General features: G+C 41.5%; 1 protein-coding gene across 1 annotated transcript in view; it reads left to right on the top strand.

The window, feature by feature from the left end:
* Positions 1 to 17,634, top strand: part of TBX15 (T-box transcription factor 15) — an 85,796-nt gene extending 68,162 nt beyond the window's left edge. The window contains exons 7-8 of the mRNA XM_015874154.3: positions 2,259 to 2,356; positions 15,439 to 17,634. Of these exons, the coding sequence (XP_015729640.1) occupies positions 2,259 to 2,356; positions 15,439 to 16,223 (883 nt within the window). The 3' untranslated portion in view covers positions 16,224 to 17,634. The remainder of the gene's footprint in view (positions 1 to 2,258; positions 2,357 to 15,438) is intronic.
* Positions 17,635 to 20,906: the final 3,272 nt, after the last annotated feature.

The raw sequence follows: 20,906 nt of genomic DNA on the forward strand, positions 1-20,906 counted from the left end.
TTAAAGTAAAGCTGGCAGCAAGTCCTCTTCTTATACTTTCTTACTTCCTTCATAAAGTTGTTGTGAGAGGGAAGCGTTTACAGCCTGATAGGCAGTTTGAAGTCAGTTTTTCAGTGCTTATTTTTTCTTTTTGGAAGAGAAAGTGGATGCCACATGGGTAATTTCAGCACACTGGTACCAGCAACACTCACTGAAGACCAAAAAAAACCTCTGAGTATTTCAGAAGTTCAGAAAAGAGGGTTTTTTAATCAGCATTCACTGCTGTTACAAAATGTCTCTCCATTGGTAGACTGAGGATTGTTTTTCCCTGTAGAGAATGATACATGCACAGAATAGCACTCCGCTTTTGCCTAGGAGAGCAGCCTCTTTCTATCCTGTGGTGGAGGTCTGTGAAGAGAGGGGTCCCTGATGGCATCTCTCATTCCCTGGCATCCTCAGTAATAGAAAGAGTTAGAGTCCAGTCCCCAAAAGAAGTACATTATTTCTGATTCCTACTTTTATTTCTTCTTTTATTATCTCCTGACTATTCTCTCTTTCTCTTTATTTCTTTAGAAATACAAACAATACAGTACACAACAGAGCTGTATTGATGCAAAGGAAAGCTGTAGACTGAGAGCTCTAATTGCTAGGAAGCTTGAACTTTTGAGTCAATCTGAGTTGTAAATGAGGCAGGAGCAATAGCTTAATGCTTCCTTTCACCAAAGCCCATTAGGGGCTGGATTTAACTGGAATGGAGCCGAATTATTTAGGCTGGAAAAGACCTTCAGAATCAGCAGGGCATTTTATGCTTCCAGGATAAACGGACCCAGAAAGTTCTCCCTCAGCATTTAGGCTGGGGATCGTTTCAGGAGGCTGCAGAAAGGAATCGGTCTCTTCCTGGCTGTGTTGAGAAGCAGCTGGAGTCTGCACGTGTGTGGCAGAGGAAATCCTGGGAGTGGTCCGGCAGCCTGAGAGTTGCTTTTTGCACACAGAGCCCGGCTTAGCAGATGGGCTCACACTCAGCACTTTCTCGTTGTCTCCAAGCTCCATGAGCTGGCAGAGGCCACTGTATTAACCAGATAGTTTTGTTGTAATAAGCTCAGTGCTAGTGTGAGATTGCTATGCAGAGATGTCTTCTGTTTCTACTTCTAACAGCTTAGCAGCTAATAAACACCATGCAACAACCTCTCTTCTAAACCTCCTCTTAAAATACAGACTTTGGTTTGCCAACTCCAATGTATTTAAAGCATCTGAGCTTCCGGGGAGACTTTGGAAAGTTAACTGAGCAAGAGGAGGCACGTGCAGAAAGACATTTTCAGAAGCAAAAGGCAGCTCCAGTATCAGCTCAACATCTGATGAGAGGCTCTGGGGATGTTAGAGCCTTTTGCATTGAAAGGGGATATGGTCTCACATTTGACAAAGCATCTCTAGTTGTGTTAAGTCAGTGCCTGGGCTATAGCCTCCTGCTGGAAAGGAGGCAAGGAGAGGCCTTGGGAACAGCACAAGGTTCAGTGTCCACAGAGGGGAAATTTTCCTAGGCAGAAACCTCAGGAGACTGTCTCATAAAGAGCAGAGAGGGTTGCCTCGTAATGCATCTGTTCTCAGTGAGCTCGTGGAGTCAGAGACTTCCAGCATAGCTAACATTTTGCAGTAGAAATAAACCCCACAAACCTGAGACCCCAGCCCTTTGAGAGGAAAAGCTGTTCTCACTTGATTTTTGGCTTTTTCTCTTTGGTGCTGTCGCTGTAGTGAGTTATGGACCCAAAACAAAGAAGTCACTGACCTTTTTATAAAAAGCCTTTTACTGCATTTCTGGTCAAAATACAAAAACAACAAGATTCCCCTTTGGATGACTTCCAAAAGCCCTTCAGAACAGTGTCCAGAAGTGGGAAGTGACAAGGAAGGTTCATTCATAAAAACCCTCTCAGATTCTGTAGGCCTAATCTCTGATCTCCCATGTTTGTATGTATGACAGCTTGTTTGTTTAAGTGTGCTTTGAGGGCCTGTCATCTGTCCCCTGTGAAGCAAAATGGAAGTTTAGGATCCTTGCTGAAAAAGGTACTGGAAGACCATTAGGATCTATGGAAGTCTTGACTGGGGAAATTCTGTTTTACTGCAGCAACCAGAAGGCTTGCTGGAGGAATTCACAGTTGCCAAGGTGACATTTTGGTGGCATTTTACTGGCTGCTGGCAGGCTGTCTAGTGAGGTCAGAGCCCCTTTTCCCTGTGCCAGTACCCTTGCTGGCTGACTGATGTTCTTGCTTTATTCTATCCTGCAGGACGGGGCTGGAGGCCATCATGGAGACCTACGCCTTCTGGAGGCCCCCAGTGCGCACCCTCACCTTTGAGGATTTCACCACCATGCAGAAGCAGCAAGGTGAGTGTACAAAGGATGTGCAAAGCAGAAGAAGAGAGTGCAGGAACAGTGACATGCTCTGTTTTGCCAGGAAATTACTCACCTTGCTGAACTCTTGATGCCTGTGAAAGGACACAGGGAGGGTGAATGGCAGCTAGGAGACATTGGACAGGCTATACATTATGAGGTACAGTGCAGCTGTCTCACTTCCTCGGAGCTCAGACATGGAGTAGGAGGAAGTGCAGCATTGGATAAACCAGTCCACATGCATGGTGTGGGTTGAGTTAAACTCAAAGACAGGCAGAGGCAATGTTCCAGCATGTCAAATGCATTGATCATCATTTATAGTTACAGTTTGCCATTTGCACGGAAACACAAGGGGAAGGAGTCTGTGTCCTTTGGGAGCCTCAGGAGGCAAGAAATATGCACACCTCCCCCAGGATCACACTGCCTTACTTGCAAAACCCAGTAGCCTTGCTGGAGAGACTTACTGTTAGTATGAGGCTAGGAAGAATTATTGGGTAGCCCCAGTGTTTCCCAGTTGTTCATGCTGTGTCTTTTCATAGCTTCTGCCCTTTATATCCCTCATTTGTTAAACAGGGCTTTCATCTCCAGTTTCAGGCTATGGCATCGTTTTTATTTTGTGCTGATAGGATTCACCCATTGACTTCGTTATAGTTCTTTCTAGTTAAAAACACAGTCATCACTGGGAACAGAGCTATCACTGCAACCTATTATTTTTCCCCCTAGTATAAACACAACAAAAGAAATAAAGCAAAAGTATCTTTAGATGTGACACCTGTGAGGTCAAACAGTCAGAATTAAATGGGTGCCAGGTGTAGCAGAGCACATTCTCTGGCCTCTCTAGTTTGTGCTGGACATCAAACCAAATCTTCCCTCCAGACCTTGGACCCACCTGGAGATGATGTGTTGTACTCCAGAGGGAGGCTGAGGGCTGCCCACTGAGGATCCAACACAGTGTGGGGGGCAGGAGATGTTTTGCAGCAGCTCAGAGATATGCATTGAGCAGCAACTTGTGGTGGGGTGTGCGGTCAGAGATGGGTTAAAGCAGGGATTCAGAATGGTTTTCATCACCCACCTAAATAGAAACATAACAACCTCTCCTCATGGTCATCCTTGCTGGAGTGGCCTCTCTCCTCTGGCAGCCGGCTGGCCCAGCTTACCTCCTGTCCAGGCTCACATGGCTCCCTCCCCTCCCAGTGGTTATCAGATAACATCCTAGTGGCAAGTCCAGCTCTCGCTTACGTGGTAAGGTAATATTAGGAAAGGAAAATATTTAATGTATTTTTAGCTTGTTTTAATATAGTTTGGCAGCTGAAAAGCCAGGAAGCAAGCCAGTACCCTGTGACCAGCCAGCTCTGTTCAGACCACCACCACTGCACTACGGTTCAGTGAGAGCAGGGCAGCCCTAAATAAAGCTGTGTCCACAGGTTGGTCTCAAAACTTCACGATTCACTAGAAAACGGTGAGTGCTTTTAAGCTCTGCATTTATCCAAATGAAACAGCCCCAGATTAGTGTATCACAAATACTCCCTACTTTGTAGTGCTCCTCTTTCCAGTGATTCTTTTGACACGCTGAACTCTGGTCTCAGCTGTGGGTGCAAAGCCAAGGTACAAACACATTCTATTTTAATTCCTGGCTATGAGAAACAAATCAGCTGCTGACACCCGGCACCAGCAAGGAGTGCCCCAGGGTTGGCTATAGGAAACTGCCTTGGGGTTACAGGAGACTTTGTGGATGTGTGTATTGTCCTTCCTTGCTTCTCCCCTCTGCTGTGGCTTTTCATGATGCCTAGATATGTCCTTTGAAGCTTGAGAAGTGCACATCTACTGCACTGAGTTGAAATGGAGGCAGTAAAAATGGCCTTGTGCCTAGGAAGAGGTACCATAGATGAAGAGCAAGCTGTGGTTGTTCAGGCTAGAAGGGAGAGAGGGAGGACATAATGGCACTGAAATAAAATGCTGTCTGTGCTGGATAGGAGAAGAAGTAACAGGCTCCAGTTGCATGAAGTCTAGCAGAGTGCTGGAATAGATTCCCTGCAGAGACTGTGGAATTCAGCCCTGATTTTCTACGGATGAGTACCCCTTACTGTGGTAGGAAAAATGATGCTTTCCAAGACAGAAGCTTGGGACTTTAGCAGTGCAAATACAGTGCGTTTTCTGCTTTTTAAAATAAATCTGGATTTTTACATGTTGAGGATTATTATGGATTCTTACCTTTTCTTTTGCCCTTTGGTATGCTTTTTTTCTATGAAATAAATGTCTTGTCTGCCTTTTCCAAAGTAGATTTGTCAGACAAATCTAACCAAATTTACTGATTGGGGTGGAACTTTGACTGATAGAAAAAACTGGATAGCTGTGAAAGATTTTTTGAGCATTTAACTTAATGCCACCTGTACCAGCTTGAAAAAGTTTTCATATGTGAAGGAATGAGTAGCAGGTCAATCTCAAAGCCATTGAGTAAATAGGAAACCTGATGATAAATGTGAAAACACCACCCTATGAGGACAGTCTCAGTGTTTCTCTGTGGAGACTGTCTCATGGACTAGCCAGCCTGGAATCAAATACAACCACACATTTGCTAAAAGATAAAAATCTCATAATGACTGCCATGCTAAAAGTGATGATGGGGATTAAGGTATGAAAGGTCAGGGATTGCTTGGTAACCTGCATGCATTCAAACAAAGTGTGGGTTTAAATTCAACCAGATACAATATCAAGTGCCTGGGAACAAAATGTAGGGTGCATACCTACTGAGTGTGATGGAAAGCATTGGCACTGACAAAGGTTTGGAAGTCATGGTGGATGAGCAGTGATAAACAGGGACATACAATCTTTGTTGTAGAAAAAAAGAAAATAGTGGAAAGCAGTTCAAAAAGAACATAAAGAACTGAAGTGCTTATGGCCAGTGCTATTTTGCAGAGAAAAGAATACGTGGTAACATCCCATCACTCACTAGAATCTTGTAACTGTGGTTTCCATCTTTTAATTGGCACAACTGTGTGAAACACTTCTTTCAGGTGTCTCTGCCTTTTCAACTCTAGCTGAATATTTTATGCCTTTTGGGGAGAGGTAATGAGATAAGCAGGACACAAGTTCCCTCCCATCTACCTTCTTCATACAATTAATTGTTTTACAGATTTTTATGTCCCTTATCTGCACTTCTCACCATGAGTAGAGACAGTCATTTTATTTCTCTTGTATTGGGAGGTTTTCTGTGTCCTTAATCATTACTTTAAAAACATGTTTGCACAGAGTATTCCAGATACAGCTACACGATACAATTATCTCAAGGTATTATAATTTTTTCCACATTAGCTTTTCTCTTGTTTAACATGCATCTGAGAGTTTTGCTCATTCATTTGGCCCAAACTATATGTTGAGTAAGGGCCACAATGACACAGAGAATCAATACCCAGAGCATTGTATGCAGCTGTTTCATACAGGGATTAAATAACTTTCTGATTTACACAATGATAGGTTTCAGCTGCCACACAAGCTGGGGAGCCTGATAGCACAACCACACACACAGATGTCTCATGACTTGTACTAGCAGCACACAAACTTTATTTCCATGTCTTTCCAGTGTAGTAAAACACAGCAGTAAGTCTCCATAGTTCTGTTATCACCGTGTCGTAGTACCAAAGAGAAGAAAATGCCGTTTCTGTTTGTGAACCTTCCTGGCCTGAGCACAAAGTCTCTTTTGCACCACATAATGCCAAAGTCATCACAGCTTTACTAGGGCGAGTACCATTTTTGACAGTATTATAGTAGAACTCAAGATAGTAGTTTAAAAGGTCCCCCCAAAACAGAACTTTACAGATGCTCAGAAAACAGCAGTTCAGGAAAGGCTGACCTTCTGGAGAATGATGTCAACCACTCTGCAGACTACTTATTAGTAGGGAAAAAGGGGGCCTGGGATTATTGAATGCACATGGCAATGAGATGTGGGGAAAGCCAAGAATCTATTAAAGACTTTAATTGGAATCTATTTTCAAAATTTAGCTTGAACTTTATCCAGATTCTCATTATTAAAAGTATGTGGCTTAGTTTCTCGATTTTAACAGGGTACATTAAGAAAAAAGAAGAGAAGGGGGATAAGAAAATAGGAGTTCCAGTAACTCTGGATTGTGTCACTTTCCAAGTGTAAAAAGAGCCAGTGCTGGCTCCCATATGATATTCAGTTTTCCACAGGATGCTGAGATGAGCAGATCGCTATCAGGGACTGTAAGTTTTGCCAGGACATAGGGACTAGAAAGACACTGCGACAATACTAGAATAGTGATCAGCGTTGGAACCTTCCTATAAAAGCTGATAACTTAGGCACAAATTTAAATCAAATGTTTGTTGGCAACTGGTGAAAAGAATCAGCTCCCGAGCAAGAGTTCAGGTCAAGTATGAGAGTCACATGATGTGATATATCAGCAAATTTACAGCACATAAAATGTAATTTCTCCATTAAATCACTGTTTTGATACATGTACACCAAACCCACAAGTGTCAAGCTCCAAGTGATGAAGTCTAAAGGCTTTCTTTTCAAACTATGTCTCCTCAGTTGACTAGGTACCTTTACTGAGGCCCCTCTACCACTTACTTGCAGTAAATTCAACCTGTTCTCTATCAGATTGAATATTCCTGTTGATCTTGCCTGGTGAATCTCAAGTATAGAATCATAGAATCATTAAGTATGGAAAAACCACTATAATCATCTAGTTCTAACAATCAATCCATCACCACCATGCCCACCATGCCCACTAAAACATGTCACTATGTCAAGCCATTTTGTTAAGGCTGTGGGGCAGGAAACACCATGCTACAGCAAAGTCTGACAGAAAAATGCAGAGCTTGTGCAACAGAAATGGATGACTCTTACATCAGTTTTTTATGTTGGCACCCATTAGGCAGCCCATGAAATCATCCTTAATGGCTGTTGATCTTAGCATCATAAGCTTAAAAGAGGTCTAAACGGGAAGAGCAGAAGCAAAAAAAGTGAGCTCCTCTCTGGCTAGAGAGCTGTTGCTGTCTCTAATAGGATAGAGCAGCATGCGTATGTAAAGTGGCATTTGAATACAGCTCTATCATCTCCCTCTGAGAGAGATTATCATAACACTGCAGTCTTGTGCTGACAAGGATATACACAAAAGGATCCCTCTCCTCTGTATGGAATAGATTCAATCCACTCATTTACTGCTAGATAAGAGCAAAATTTTATTGTACTAGCAGTGAGAACAAACGGACTCCCTGCATGATACATTAGCAGATGGGAGACAGTCTGAACAGAGGTGTTGTTGATTTTCCAGCTTCTCTGTCTGTAAACATTGCCCTGATTCTGCAGGCAGTGTCAAGGTTTGTCTGTACTGCTTGTCACTTATTTCTCCTTTGGTATACTGTTCTTCTTGCTGGGCGTCATGTTCAGAGAGCCAACCTGATTGCACCCATCTGCAAACAAAATCATGACTACACATATATGTATTGGGGTCAAGCAGAGCCCTCCAGAACTTGACTTCAGAGGCATTTTGAGGCAGAAAGATCCATTTGGCTTTGTCTGGGATTCCATATGCACAAAATAGAGTGTGGAGCTGCTGATGTCAAAGGAATCTGAACAGTACATGAATGCATCTGCTTGGCCACTCACCTCCTGACTGCAGCCATTGGTTCTTTCAGCAGTGCCACCAAGATAATCTGGATGCTACTTCCCTTTGGAAAGAAACTGTGAATGGTGCAGGCTATTGGCAGAGGTCAGACATACGGGTTTGGTCCCAATTACCCTCCTGAATCTTTTGAAAGGAGATTGGAAACAGAATACTTGTTGCCAGAGTTATTGGGATCAAGTTCTGGTTTCAGCTCCATACTTCAAATGGCCAGTAGATTGCCTCATCTGAATGAAGCAACAGAGAACAAATGATTCCAGCTCCATTCATGTAGAATAGCAGCCAGTTTTTCTTCAGGGAAGGGGTGTTGCTGGTGCTCCAAGATCTCATCTTCCATATTTTGAAATTAAAATACGTTCCCAGATGTGACATGAGGGTCTGTGAGTCAAAGTTCTTGCCACTTCTTGATGACCTGAAAGGAACGTGGAACAATTTATTATTTCAGATAGGTTTTTAGGTTTGAAGCCTAATTGCTGATGCCTAAATTTCTATTGTTCCATTAATCTTGATCAGATTTCATGTGAATGAAAAGAAGCAGTGATACTTGAAAAGTCTGCACAATTTCCTCAGTGTCATGTTTTCTTACAAGTATAATATGGTGTGTTCTTTGAGCTTGACACAATGCTGACATTTTTTCCTCAACTCAGAAATTTTGATCCACGGTGTGTTTATGGGGTTTCATAGGTTTGTACTTTATTTTTCACTGTTGAAAGTGCTGGAGCTTCCAAGGCCTATGTTGGACCAAAGCTCACTCCATCAAGAGTGGAAAAAGAGGTTCACAATTCAATTTACATTTGTCACCTGGTGTAGCTTCCATTCCATGACACAGACATCAGCTATCAAAGATAATAGCTGTAATGGTGAGAAACAGTACATAATTATCACTAGTTAGTAATTTTCTCCACAAAATTGGGGCGTTATCAGTCTTCAGAACTGGTCCATTTGATGCCCACATCTGAAGAAGAGGAAAAGAAAACATTTCTGTAGTAGCTGATGTATATGTTACAAACGTGGTATAAAACCTGCTTTTCAGCAGTCTACACACAAAACAAAGCCACATCCTGTAAGTCTGCTCCTGGGACTGTGTGAAACTGGCTCTAGAAAACTGTACTTTTGCAAGGAATAAAACCCACTGTACTAAAGTCTACAGGGAACAGAAAGGGGAAGTTGTCTCTTTCGAGAAAAATCTCTTGGTGCTCTGGATATAGAAGGGAATGAAAATCAGAAGTCCCAGACTACAGTTTTTTGGAGTGCCTGCTCACATTAAAGAAAAAATTATGATTTTCAACATAAGATTTTGGACGTATTTTATCTTGGAGGATAACTGAGGCAGGTTTTATCTCTAACTTGCTGACTGGCCAATTTGAGTTACAGGGTTCAGAAGTGCTAAAGAGAAGTATTAATCAAAGTTGCAGATTTAACCATTAAGTCCACAGATTCCTGTAATTTGAGACAAATTTATAAAATATCTTTCTCTATGATTTACTAACCTTCAGGATAGTTTCTTTCCTAACTGCTCAAACTTTAACATACTGCAGTAGCCCTCCTTTTTGTGATAAGTCGTATCTCTAAGAACAAGAAAATACTCTTAATGTTTCCCCTACCAATACAGCAATTCAGCATGAAATTACTTTAGGGGCCCATTTGGGCCTTTAAAACATTTTACCAGCAGTTGCATAATTTGATAATTGGCCAAGGACTCTAGAGAAAAAAAACAAACAGCTACTCTGTGAAGGCAGAAATAGCTCTCATTCCCCTGGAAGATGAGATTTTTAATTCCTTGAAACTGGGAGAGAATGAAAGGAGGCATGTCACAGCCTTGGTGGCTCTGCCCTGGCTCAGTTTGAAACCAAGGAGAAGACATCAGAGCTGTTTAGTTTCCTATGGTGGTAAATGTGGAACTCAGAAGGGTTAGTAGTATTGTAAGAAAGAAGTGGTGAAAGAACTTTCAGTAGTTGTGAGGGTTTTAGATTTGGGTACAGGAAGATGGGAACAGGAGGAAAGACCTCAGGATGTTGGTTATGCTTACAAGACAAAAGTTGTCATGAAAAGTGGGAGCAGAAGTGACAACTCATTTTATGGTAGTTAAAAACGTAGAGGTGCAAGTAGGCATCAAGCAGAACTGAAATGCGCTACTTGAAGCAGGAATAGATCCACGCTTGTGCTAGGCCTGAGTCTTCAAGGATATGAGATCAGGTTATGAGAATGGCACCATCTGGCATCATAAACAATCGGATCTCCTGGTAATCTGTACAATTCCTTTGTCACAGCCGTCCTAGTTATCTACCTTTGGATGAGTACTCAATTTTTGTTCAGCCACCAAAGGTACAGTAACTCAGAAGATGAAGTGTAAGTTTCTTAAGCCACACTTAGGGTATATTAACATGTGAATACACAATGGGAAATAATTTTTATTTCTTTTCTTTTCTTTTCTTTTCTTTTCTTTTCTTTTCTTTTCTTTTCTTTTCTTTTCTTTTCTTTTCTTTTCTTTTCTTTTCTTTTCTTTTCTTTTCTTTTCTTTTCTTTTCTTTTCTTTTCTTTTCTTTTCTTTTCTGTTCTTTTTTATTTTATTTTATTTTTTTTTTTTTTTTTTTTTTTCCTTAATACATTTTCCTGCATGGATACCATCACATTTATCCAAGAGCAGAATATTGTGAAAACCTGAGAAGGGTTGCTTTCTTCCATGCTTTAGAAAATCCCTTTATGTATGCATACATGTCCAGACCATTCAGAAATAACTAAGAGCACATCTGCATGGACAGGTGCCTAAGTCTGTGTTCTTTGCTGGCCAGACACATGCCAGCTCCCAGCCAGCTCCATTTGGAAAGCTGGAGAACTGCATTAGCAAAGCTCTGTGCCAGAGTGAATATAAACTGCCTCTCAAGAGGGCTTATTAACTCAATCAAAGCACCATGAGGAGAACCATGAGACAAAGACTAGTGGCTACAGCTCCTTTCTTGCACCATCAGGAGCTCAGACACATGCCCATTGCCTGCTGGAGATGTCAACATATTAGAGAAGGAGCTGTGGTTCCTCCAGGAGAATAATCAGCAGTGCTCTTTTGTGTGGTTGTCTGATGAGACTCTGCTATTGTACAAGGCATGGCCTTGGTGCTTGGCCATTCCTGTGCTGACTATAGCTTCAACTAGTGTTTGATCTCTTCCTGTGCATTAAATAAGGACTTCAGGGACCAAGAGGTTTGCATGGAAGAACTGCAGGTGATGGAAGCAATTGACGTCTGGAAACACTAGCAAGGAAAGTATGCTGCAGTGGAGTCCAAAGTGTGATTTATGTGCATCTTCCAGATAAAGAAGATTGAGATAAGTTGTGGGTCAGCTGGCTACTGTGAAGTCATTCATAAGAAAGATACCAGAAGATTTTCCATGAACAATTGTTTCAGACTCTCTTGGCTCTGATACTCTCCTCTTTACCTCCCTCTTGCCAGAAGCCTCATTTGGCTAACACTGGCTACTGGCAGATGTGTTTCCAACTACACTATGGTGTTAGAAGTTGGCCTGCAGTGTGCAGAAGTGGTCCCTTTGTATGTCCTGGCATGCTGAGTGCTTCAGGAGCACTGTTGCCCCTCCTTGTAAAGCACATCATACTCTTGAATTGGTTGTGTCTGGGTTTGCAGTTTATCTTGAAATTATCTTTAACACAAGCTCAGTGCAGGTAAAAGCAAAAACAAGAGTCTACTTGAGGCATGTAGAGATGCAGTACATTACTAAGGCTTAGAAGGAAGCACGAGACAGGAAGCAAAGGCTTGTCATAAGCTACTTAAGATGAAATTTTAATGACAATTCTATTTTTATCCAGATGAGAAGTTGTAGGTGTTTTCCTAATTCTTGTGGACAGGTATTCAATTATGGTGTGCAGCCTATATTTCTATATCTCATTAAAAAGAGGAGGGAACAGTGGTGTGGAAAAGAATGTTTGCTTTTACATCCCACCCTCTCTATGGTGTTTCTCTTCCACTACAATTTCAGTCTTCTTCCTATCTTCCCACCTCACCCACGATTCTTACTACTCATTCTGGTTTACAAATTCTGACCTTTCTTGCACAAAATCTTTCTTCACCTTCTGTCTTTGGAAATGGTTTTGTCCCTTCAAAGTCAACTTCATTATCACTTGTATACTCAGACAAAGAGCAGGCTTCTTTTGGGATGGTACCAGGCTTGATTAAACTCTGGACATGATGTACGCAGTGCCTGAAATGGTCTGAAGACCAAATGCAATGATAACTCACCACTTTAGAGTTATGATAAGCATGGAGGACAGGAGAGCTGTGGCATCAGTGGTAAATGATGTTGGTGTTGGCAATTATTTCCATGGGCAATAGTGGGTAGAGAAAAAAAACAGAGGAGAATTATTCAGATTCATTTTGTTCTTGCCTAAATGTGGTTTCAGTTTACTTAATCTATTCCTAAGCATATCCTTGTGTATCAGTTTAACTAGATTGGTTTGTGTCTACGCCTTCCATTAAAATGACATACACATCTGTACATTTGAGTGTACAGTATGGTGTAGATATATTATCTGGGCTTACTGCCATCTCTACACATATTTGTCTGACTTCATAACAGCTACAGTTCAAGCTATAACTTCACAAAAGTCCAGGTTGCATTTTGCCCAAACTTAGTGCTTCCAAAAAATATGAATCAAAAATATCATTGGGAACAGAATAGAGCTATTTGAATTCTAAAGAACATGAGCTGATGGGCCTTTCTTTGTAGTGTTTCCTATTCCATAAGGGTGTAAAGATTATTCTGCAAGTGATCAGAAACTGCACTATGCTCTACTGCAGTAGAAGTTCGGTATATCTTGTCCTTAATGGTTGACATGTGCAGCAAAGATTTGGAGAAAGCAAGTCATCATGTCTGGCATTTGTTTCTGCTGATAGACCTGTCACTTTCTTATAATGAAAAAATTACAGAGATAGAGAAAAATAACTTTTTTACCTCAAGTGTTTTATAATTACTGTGTTGTCACTTCAGACTTTTATTCTATTGGTCTGCAAATAGTGATAATTAAGAACAGAATCACTGTAGTACCCCTTTGGGGTAACCTGAAACATGCAGTTCATAGTTTCAGTTTATGAACCATTAAGTAACCCTTGAATTTATTAATTAGGGATCTATCCTTACTCCTGCTCTGGAGCCAAATCATTGGATACACATACATCAGTCTCCTTTTATATTATTTAAAAATATTTAAAACCTAATGCTCAAGGTAACTGGTGTGTGCTCCTCTCTTGTATAGTTTTCTCATGTTAACTAAGAGATAGAGGCGGACTGAAATGGAGTTAGTAATTTATTCTGTGTATTACATTTCAAGCCAATCATTAAAAAAATGTATTTTTACTTATTCACCAGACATTGTCAACACATTAATCACAGTCCAAAGTTTGTTCATGAAATACACGGTGTAAAGAATCAAGTTGAAGTGCATGATTATCTCTGGGTTAAATAAATTTCTGTGCTGCAGTAGGTTTATGATTATGTGACCTCTGTATTTTGATATATGACTGATGGTATCTGAACTGAGTTGTCTTTGAACAAAGCAGGGAATGGTACTTTTTGTAAGCAACACATAATTATAAACTCACATAAAAGGTTGTTGGGCTCTGGAGCTACGATACACTAGCAGGTCTGAACATTTCAGTGTTAACAAGAAAGACGTAGAAAATCCACAGTGTTATTTGAAATTTGACATTTTCACATTAATTCTAACAGATTTTATGTTATATTTCTCTTTTTGTCTTCTGAATAAATGACTAAAGGATCTGATCTGTGGCTTAGCAATAAGCATTCATTCCTATGGCTGGCAATGGGAATGACTTCTTCGACTTAGCGTCATAGAAACAAAAGTTTTCTTGTTTCTGCCTGAGTCATTGCAGCCAATCCAGGCTGTGCTTATCCAAGGCTGCTTTTCTTATTGTTTCTGGCTTTTGTTTCAAACAAACAAACAATACAACAACAACAAATATAAATTTCTCAGAGCTCCACTTCTACCCTAATATCCTACTCTGTTTAATACTAGATGTGTAGGAAGAATCAGACATAGTCTGATTACTTTCTAGTGCATCTCCTAATCACCTCAACTATCGCCCCATCTCCTTTATTCATTCTATCTCCTGTTTAGTAGCAAACCCAGACTGTTCTTAAAACCCTTCTGGTTTTTGTTTCCACAAGACAACACAAGAGAAAGCCGTCCCTTACTTTGGACTATTAATGTGCAATCTGCCTTGGTTAAATTTCAATCGCCCACTCTACCACCCTCTTTTCCATTCCCTTAGTGCCTCACCTGTCATCTTATAGCCTTTCCAAAATGCTGCCTGACCAGCTGTCATCCTAGTTTCCCTGATTCCACCAATCCACTCACTTCACCAGCATCTCTTTGCTCTTTTTAGAAGAATCTTAAGTGTTAGCTCTCTAACTCAGAAATGGATACTCATGCAAAGAGACCCAATCCACCAAAACAACAACAGCAACAAAAAATATTAAATATTTCACACTAGAAATCAGAATTCCAAAGGTTTGTTTGACCAAAGAAGCTTTCTCTATCTCATAATCTTGACTATAATTATCTCTTCTTAAACTCAGAACTGTGCCACCAGCTTCTTCATATCACATATCTTCAGTTAGTTCCTATTTTTGGTGGCACTCTTTTCTCTGGGTCAGAACATGTGAATATCCCTGCTGTGCAAACTAATTAACTGTACCATTTGTAACATAAATAATGTATAACATATTGATACTACTGACATGCGTAAATATCAATATTTTGTTAACATCAGTGATACAACATATGGAATCCTTTTTAAAGTTAAAACACATGAGTTAAAATCTTTACATATCAGCTTTGTGGAACGGACTGTAGCTCAAAACTCTGTCCATTCATTCCAGTGTTACTTGTGTTACTTCTGGCTTACATGAGCACCACTGCACCATGAGCCATCTAAGAAAACTGTTGAACAGTGCAGAAGTCCAACATGTTTTCAGCCACTTCCTGCCACAAGGAGTGGATGATAAAGCATGTTTGCAGCAGGGCCATACAGATTGCTGACTGGTGGTCTTCCTGGAATCCAGGAGAGGAGATAAAGCAGATTTTTTTGAGTGATGGAGCAATGCTTCCTTGCAGATTTTTCCTCCACCCTGTAATGCTCTGTGGCATGCTTGCTTCCATCTCCTATTTCAAAAGGGAAGAAAAACCTCCACTGAAAAACAAAATCACAACAAAAAACAGCAGCAGGAAAAACCAAGGGATGCTATTAATAAAGTGAAGGCCCTTGCCAAGAGGGACTAAGTTTTCCAGCGGCCATTTTACCACCCTTGTTTCTTTATTAAACTAAGCTGTTTCTTAATGAGACTGTCTTGTTTTGCACATGTGATTTCAGGCTCTGAACATCTTCCCATGTGTTTTGTTTTGCAGGAGGCAGCACAGGCACCTCCCCAACAACCTCCAGCACAGGGACTCCATCACCCTCTGCTTCCTCTCACCTTCTCTCTCCATCCTGCTCCCCTCCAGCCTTCCATCTGGCCCCCAACACTTTCAATGTTGGTTGCCGGGAGAGTCAGCTTTGCAACCTCAACCTGTCTGACTACCCTCCATGTGCCAGAAGCAACATGGCTGCCCTGCAGAGCTACCCAGGGCTGGGTGACAGTGGCTACAACCGGCTGCAGAGTGGCACTGCTTCTGCCTCACAGCCCTCCGAAAGCTTCATGCCTCAGAGGACTCCATCTTTGATCTCAGGAATGCCAACTCCTTCTTCTCTGCCCAGCAACAGCAAGATGGAGGCCTACAGCAGCCAGCTGGGGTCCTTCCCCAGCTCCCAGTTTCAGTATGTCATGCAAGCAGGCAATCCTGCATCCAGTTCTTCTTCTTCACACATGTTTGGTGGCAGCCACATGCAGCAGAGCTCCTACAACGCCTTCTCCCTGCACAATCCCTACAACCTCTATGGATACAATTTCCCTGCTTCCCCAAGGCTGGCAGCAAGCCCGGAGAAACTCACCACTTCCCAAAGCACTTTACTCTGCTCTTCCCCATCCAGTGGGGCCTTTGGAGAGAGGCAATACCTTTCCACAGGGATGGATCATGGGATGCACATGATTAGCCCTCCCTCCAGCAACCAGCAGACAGCCAATGCCTGTGACAACAGACAGTATGGTGCTGTTCAGGGCTCCTCCTCACAGATGTCTGTGCACATGGTCTAACCTGCAGTGCCTCTTCTTGGCATGGAAGGCAATAGGACCTGCATTGTTTCCATGGATAAACCCATCCTAGTACCTTTTTGCCTTCAAACTTGTAGAGGAACTAGTATTGTAATGATAAATTAGAACACAAACCATCTAGGAATGCACCACCGAGTCTTGTGGAAAACCTCCATTGACAGCCACTGCAGCTTGTTGAAATCCAGGGCCTCTGGATCTGGCATGGAGTGTCTGCTCCTTCTGGACATTGCAGAGAGAAGGGCAGGACTTTAATGAGTGAAAGCTGGAGTGAAGAAACCAAACATACAGTTTATGCATTAACTCTCAGCTAGTGTGAGCTCTCGCGGTGCTGAGGGAGCCATTTCCTTGTGCTGTCTTCTCTGGGTGTTGAAGAAAGGCAGTCTCCCAAGACTTTGTCCTGAAGCTGTACTGCCCATGATGGGCCAAAGTTTTAAAGGCCTTCCCCTTCCTGAACTGTCCCTTGTTGAAGCAGCTCAGCCTGTTTCTGAAGCCATCAGTGACTTATGGCCCCTTCTACTGTAGCACAGGAATGGCACTGCTGAGTTGGAGCTTCTCTTCCAAAAGAGGTTTCTGTACTTTCACTGCAGCTCTGCTCGACCAGTGTTTTCTTTTTGAGGGTCGAGTCTACCAGTACTCAGTCAGCAGACAGAGATGAGAGAGAGGACAGAGAAAAAATTTAACTCATAAATGAGTCTCAGACGTGAGCAAGGTTGGAAGCTTCACACAAGCATCTTTGAAAAGATGCACTGGGGGAGAAGGAGATCAGCTCTTACTGACATTCCCTAAAGGGATGTACTCAAGCCAAAAGAACAAAAGCCTCTGTGGGGAACATGTGTCCTGTAGCACTCAACTCAATGGGAGGAAACTCTCCAGACTGAACTCGTGGGGAATAACAATGAGAAATGAGCACTCTGCTCTGCAGCAGTACATCTGGCCTCCCTCACCTTGCATGTAAGAATTGCCATAGAAAACCAATAGCATTTCAGTAACAATGAGGTCGAGTATTCTCCAATCTCCTGCCTGCCATGGGATCTCTGTTTAACCAACTTTCTTTTACGTTTTATTTTCTTCTGTTTTTTTTTTTTTCTTCTTCAAATCCTTTAAAAATAAGAAAACAGTTGTAGCTTGGTGCAAGCTATGCATTTAAGTTGTGTGAAAATGCAAATACCAAGTAACAGAATACAGATATTATTGAGATTTGTTGTGAGGTGTTGTAGATAAATGTATTTATATGCCTAGTGGGGGAGTCAATATTATGAATATAAAAGAGGGCAATAAAAATGGTATGTAAAATATGTATGAAGAAAAAGGTGTATAAAGATTTGCCCTATGCACGGAACTCTGTTTCTAAGTGCCAAGCACAGAATGCGCTAAATAAATCTTTGCAATTGTTCCTTTTGTGTTTTTTATTTTTACTTTTGTCCATGAGGCTTCTTTAACAGTTTCCAAGAGACATCAGTTTTCTAAGTACTGCCATACATGCTTTCACTATAGAGGAAATGAAAATATTGAGGTAAAGTCCAGGTACAGTGTTTAAAAAGAATGCAAGCATCTGCATGGATTTGTGTTGGGGCAGATCAAGAAGAATGTTAACAGTCAGAAATGCTGTTCTGCAACTACTAGCCCAGAACTTTGTTTCCCAGGAAGACCTAAATAAATTCTTGATGTTTTATATAACTTAAACCCCTAGCATTGATCATAATCAGATCTCTTGTAATATGAACAACTCTCTCAAGCAGTCTATCAGCTTAAGTAATTAGTAAACAACCCCAGGAAGCATAATTTACAGTTGAAGTTCTGTTAATTACTCGGAATTTATTAGGTGTCTGCTTTCACAGGAATTGTGTCTTATGGACTGCTAGAATCATTATTTTGATTGTTGAAGTCTAATAAAAAGTTTTTCAGAGCCACTTTTCACAGTTAATATATATAAAAAAATAGTTACAGATAATAGTATAATTTTTATTTTATTTTAAATCATAATTTTGAGGTATTTGTCAGTTTATCATTTGCACTGCATGTCACTGAATCACAGAATCACAAGGGTTGGAAGGAATGCCTGGAGAACATCTAGTTCAACCTCTGCTGAAGCAGACTCCCTACAGTAGGTTAAAGAGGAAAGTCTCCAAGTGAGTTTTCAGTATCTTCAAAGAAGAAGACTCCAGAACCTCTCTGGGCAGCCTGTTCCAGGGTTCTGTCACCCTCAAAGTCAAGAAGCTTTTCTTCATGTTTGCATGGGAACTTCCTGTGTTTCAGTTCATGACCACTGTCCCTTTTCCTGTCATCAGGCACCACCAAAAAGCGCCTTGTCCCATTTTCTTGACTCCTGCACTTTAGATATTTATAAGCATTGATAAAATTCACCATCATTCTTCTCTTTCCCAGACTGAACAGTCCCAGTACTCTCAGCCTTTCTTCATAAGGGAGATGTTCCATACCCCTTATAATCTCTGTGGCCCTTCTCTGGATTTACTCCAGTAGTTCTGTCTTTCTTGAACAGAGGTGCCCAGAACTGGACACAGTACTCCAAATGTGGCTTCACCAGGGCAGCGGAGGGACAGAGAACCTCAACCTGCTGGCCACTCCTTTTTAATGCACCCCAGAGTACCATTGGCCTTCTTGGCCAACGAACAATTTTTAAGATGAATTGAAAACAGTGAGGAAACTGAAGCAGAAAACTATGGTGCTGAGATTTCTAAGTGTCCCATGCTGACCAAAACATGGCAAAGCTGGGAGTTGGGGCCTATGGCCTGAGAGTTGCCCCATTTTTGAAGGAGGAGGAAGGGAGTGTCTTTCCAGAGAGCAGCTCCCCAGGGATGTTTTGCTTGCCAGACAGAATGGCTGCCCCTTGGCCAGACACAGAGACCTGTGGAGTGTCCAGTCTCCTCCTCAACGTATTCATGGAGTCCCCTCAATGAGATTCACTGCTTTTCAGCCTAAATAAGCTTATTCTTGAAACACTTTCTCATACGTTACTCTGGTACTGCCTTTTGAATATCAGGGAAATCATACTGCTTTTCTGATTTATTCCATTTAAATCTTTATGAGTGAGTCTGTATTTCAACTAGTAAGAGAATGTGATTTGACTAAAGCAAAATCCTTCTCAATATCAAAATATATGTTTCCAACCTTTATTAAAACAAAGAATGAATGTCAACCAAAATTATCACTTGACACGGTGACTAAAAAAAAGCAAAGGATCAGTGTAGGGCACAACCTTCAATATCAGCATGAAGAACCAGACTCCCAGTTTCCATGCGTTTTAGTAGCAACACACTGGGAAGACCTTTGAAACTATCACCTAGATTCTTCAGCAATGTGATACTTCAAGCTAGTGAGCAGGCTATCCCTGATCCTACCAATCTCCAGCGTGTGAGATAATGTTACTCTGTCCAATTGCCTTCAGTATTGCCTTCAGAACTTACTGATCTCAGGGTCAGCATTTATTGACTGTGTTTACTGACTCTACTTATAGTCTTTTCTTATTTAGATTTTATATAGCTATGTGACATATATATAAACTCAAAAAGCTTAATGAACTAGTTACTCTTTCGTCTTAGGATATCAGCAGAACACTTAAATATGTACTTTGCTGTTCCTGAAATATTCAGTATAGAGGACTGTCTGCATGTTCCATAATGTAGAGTTACAACTACAAACATAAATATGATTTGTGTGAGAGTTTCACTCTCTATGAGGATTAAAAAGAAGTTAACAGTGAAATGGGAAAAAAATTAATAAGCTTTTTCCCTGGTTGTCACGGAAGGAAGTAAAAGTTGAGCAGTGTTAGGAAGGTAGCATCAAAAATAACAGGCACATTTTAAAGCAAGTCAAAATAAATTACTCAGTGTTCTGTTAGGTGTACAGGTAAAATCCTCCCAGAACAACACTCTCCTGAGCAGACAGACAGCTTAAGAACAGTCAGCAGTGAATCTGAAGTAAACTCATGTGTGACAGAGATATCCTGTGTACAATATAGGCTCTTCTCTCCCCATCCACCCCATACGGACAGAAATCTCTGAGCTATTTGCCACATTTTACTGAGGCTTCCCAGAAAAGAGGCAATGCCCAAGCAATGTGAGAGATGCACCAGGGCCAGTTTGGGACATCCACGTGGGACCAGTTTGCCTCATGGGAGACGTGAGTCACAGTATGCGGAATTCAGCAGCCATACCTGGAAAACTCCCTCTCCTTGAATAGCTGCCATAACCACAGGGCTAGCCAGCCTTCCTGGCATGGACTTGCTCTCATTCAGGAGCCTTTGATTTGCCTAGCAAGTGTGATCCTGGGGAGAAGCTGCAGTTGTGTGGTTCCCCTCCTTCCTTCTGTATTTTGTCACAAAATCTTGAACTCCTTTTATACCTTTAAGCAGCTTTGACAGTGTGGGTACAGTGTCAAAGACATGAGTTCCTGTATCAGACAGGGGAGGACTAAGCCCTTATTCTTTTTATCATTGCGGAAAAGGTGACATGACATCATCACATTCAGAAATCCACACCAAGGCCAGGTATCCGGCAAGCACTCTCCCATTAGTTCCTTTTGGCATTTGCATGTTAGCCAGAGGCCTTTATTCCAGCAGGCTTCACCCATTTGCTCTTAGCCAGGCTTCTGGCTTACAGTGCAGAAAGTGCTGCATCTCCTAATTAGATGCTGTGGAATAATAAG

The sequence above is a fragment of the Coturnix japonica genome, chromosome 1, assembly GCF_054131305.1.
Source record: "Coturnix japonica strain WE chromosome 1, WE-NBRP24, whole genome shotgun sequence".
Lineage (NCBI taxonomy): Eukaryota > Metazoa > Chordata > Aves > Galliformes > Phasianidae > Coturnix > Coturnix japonica.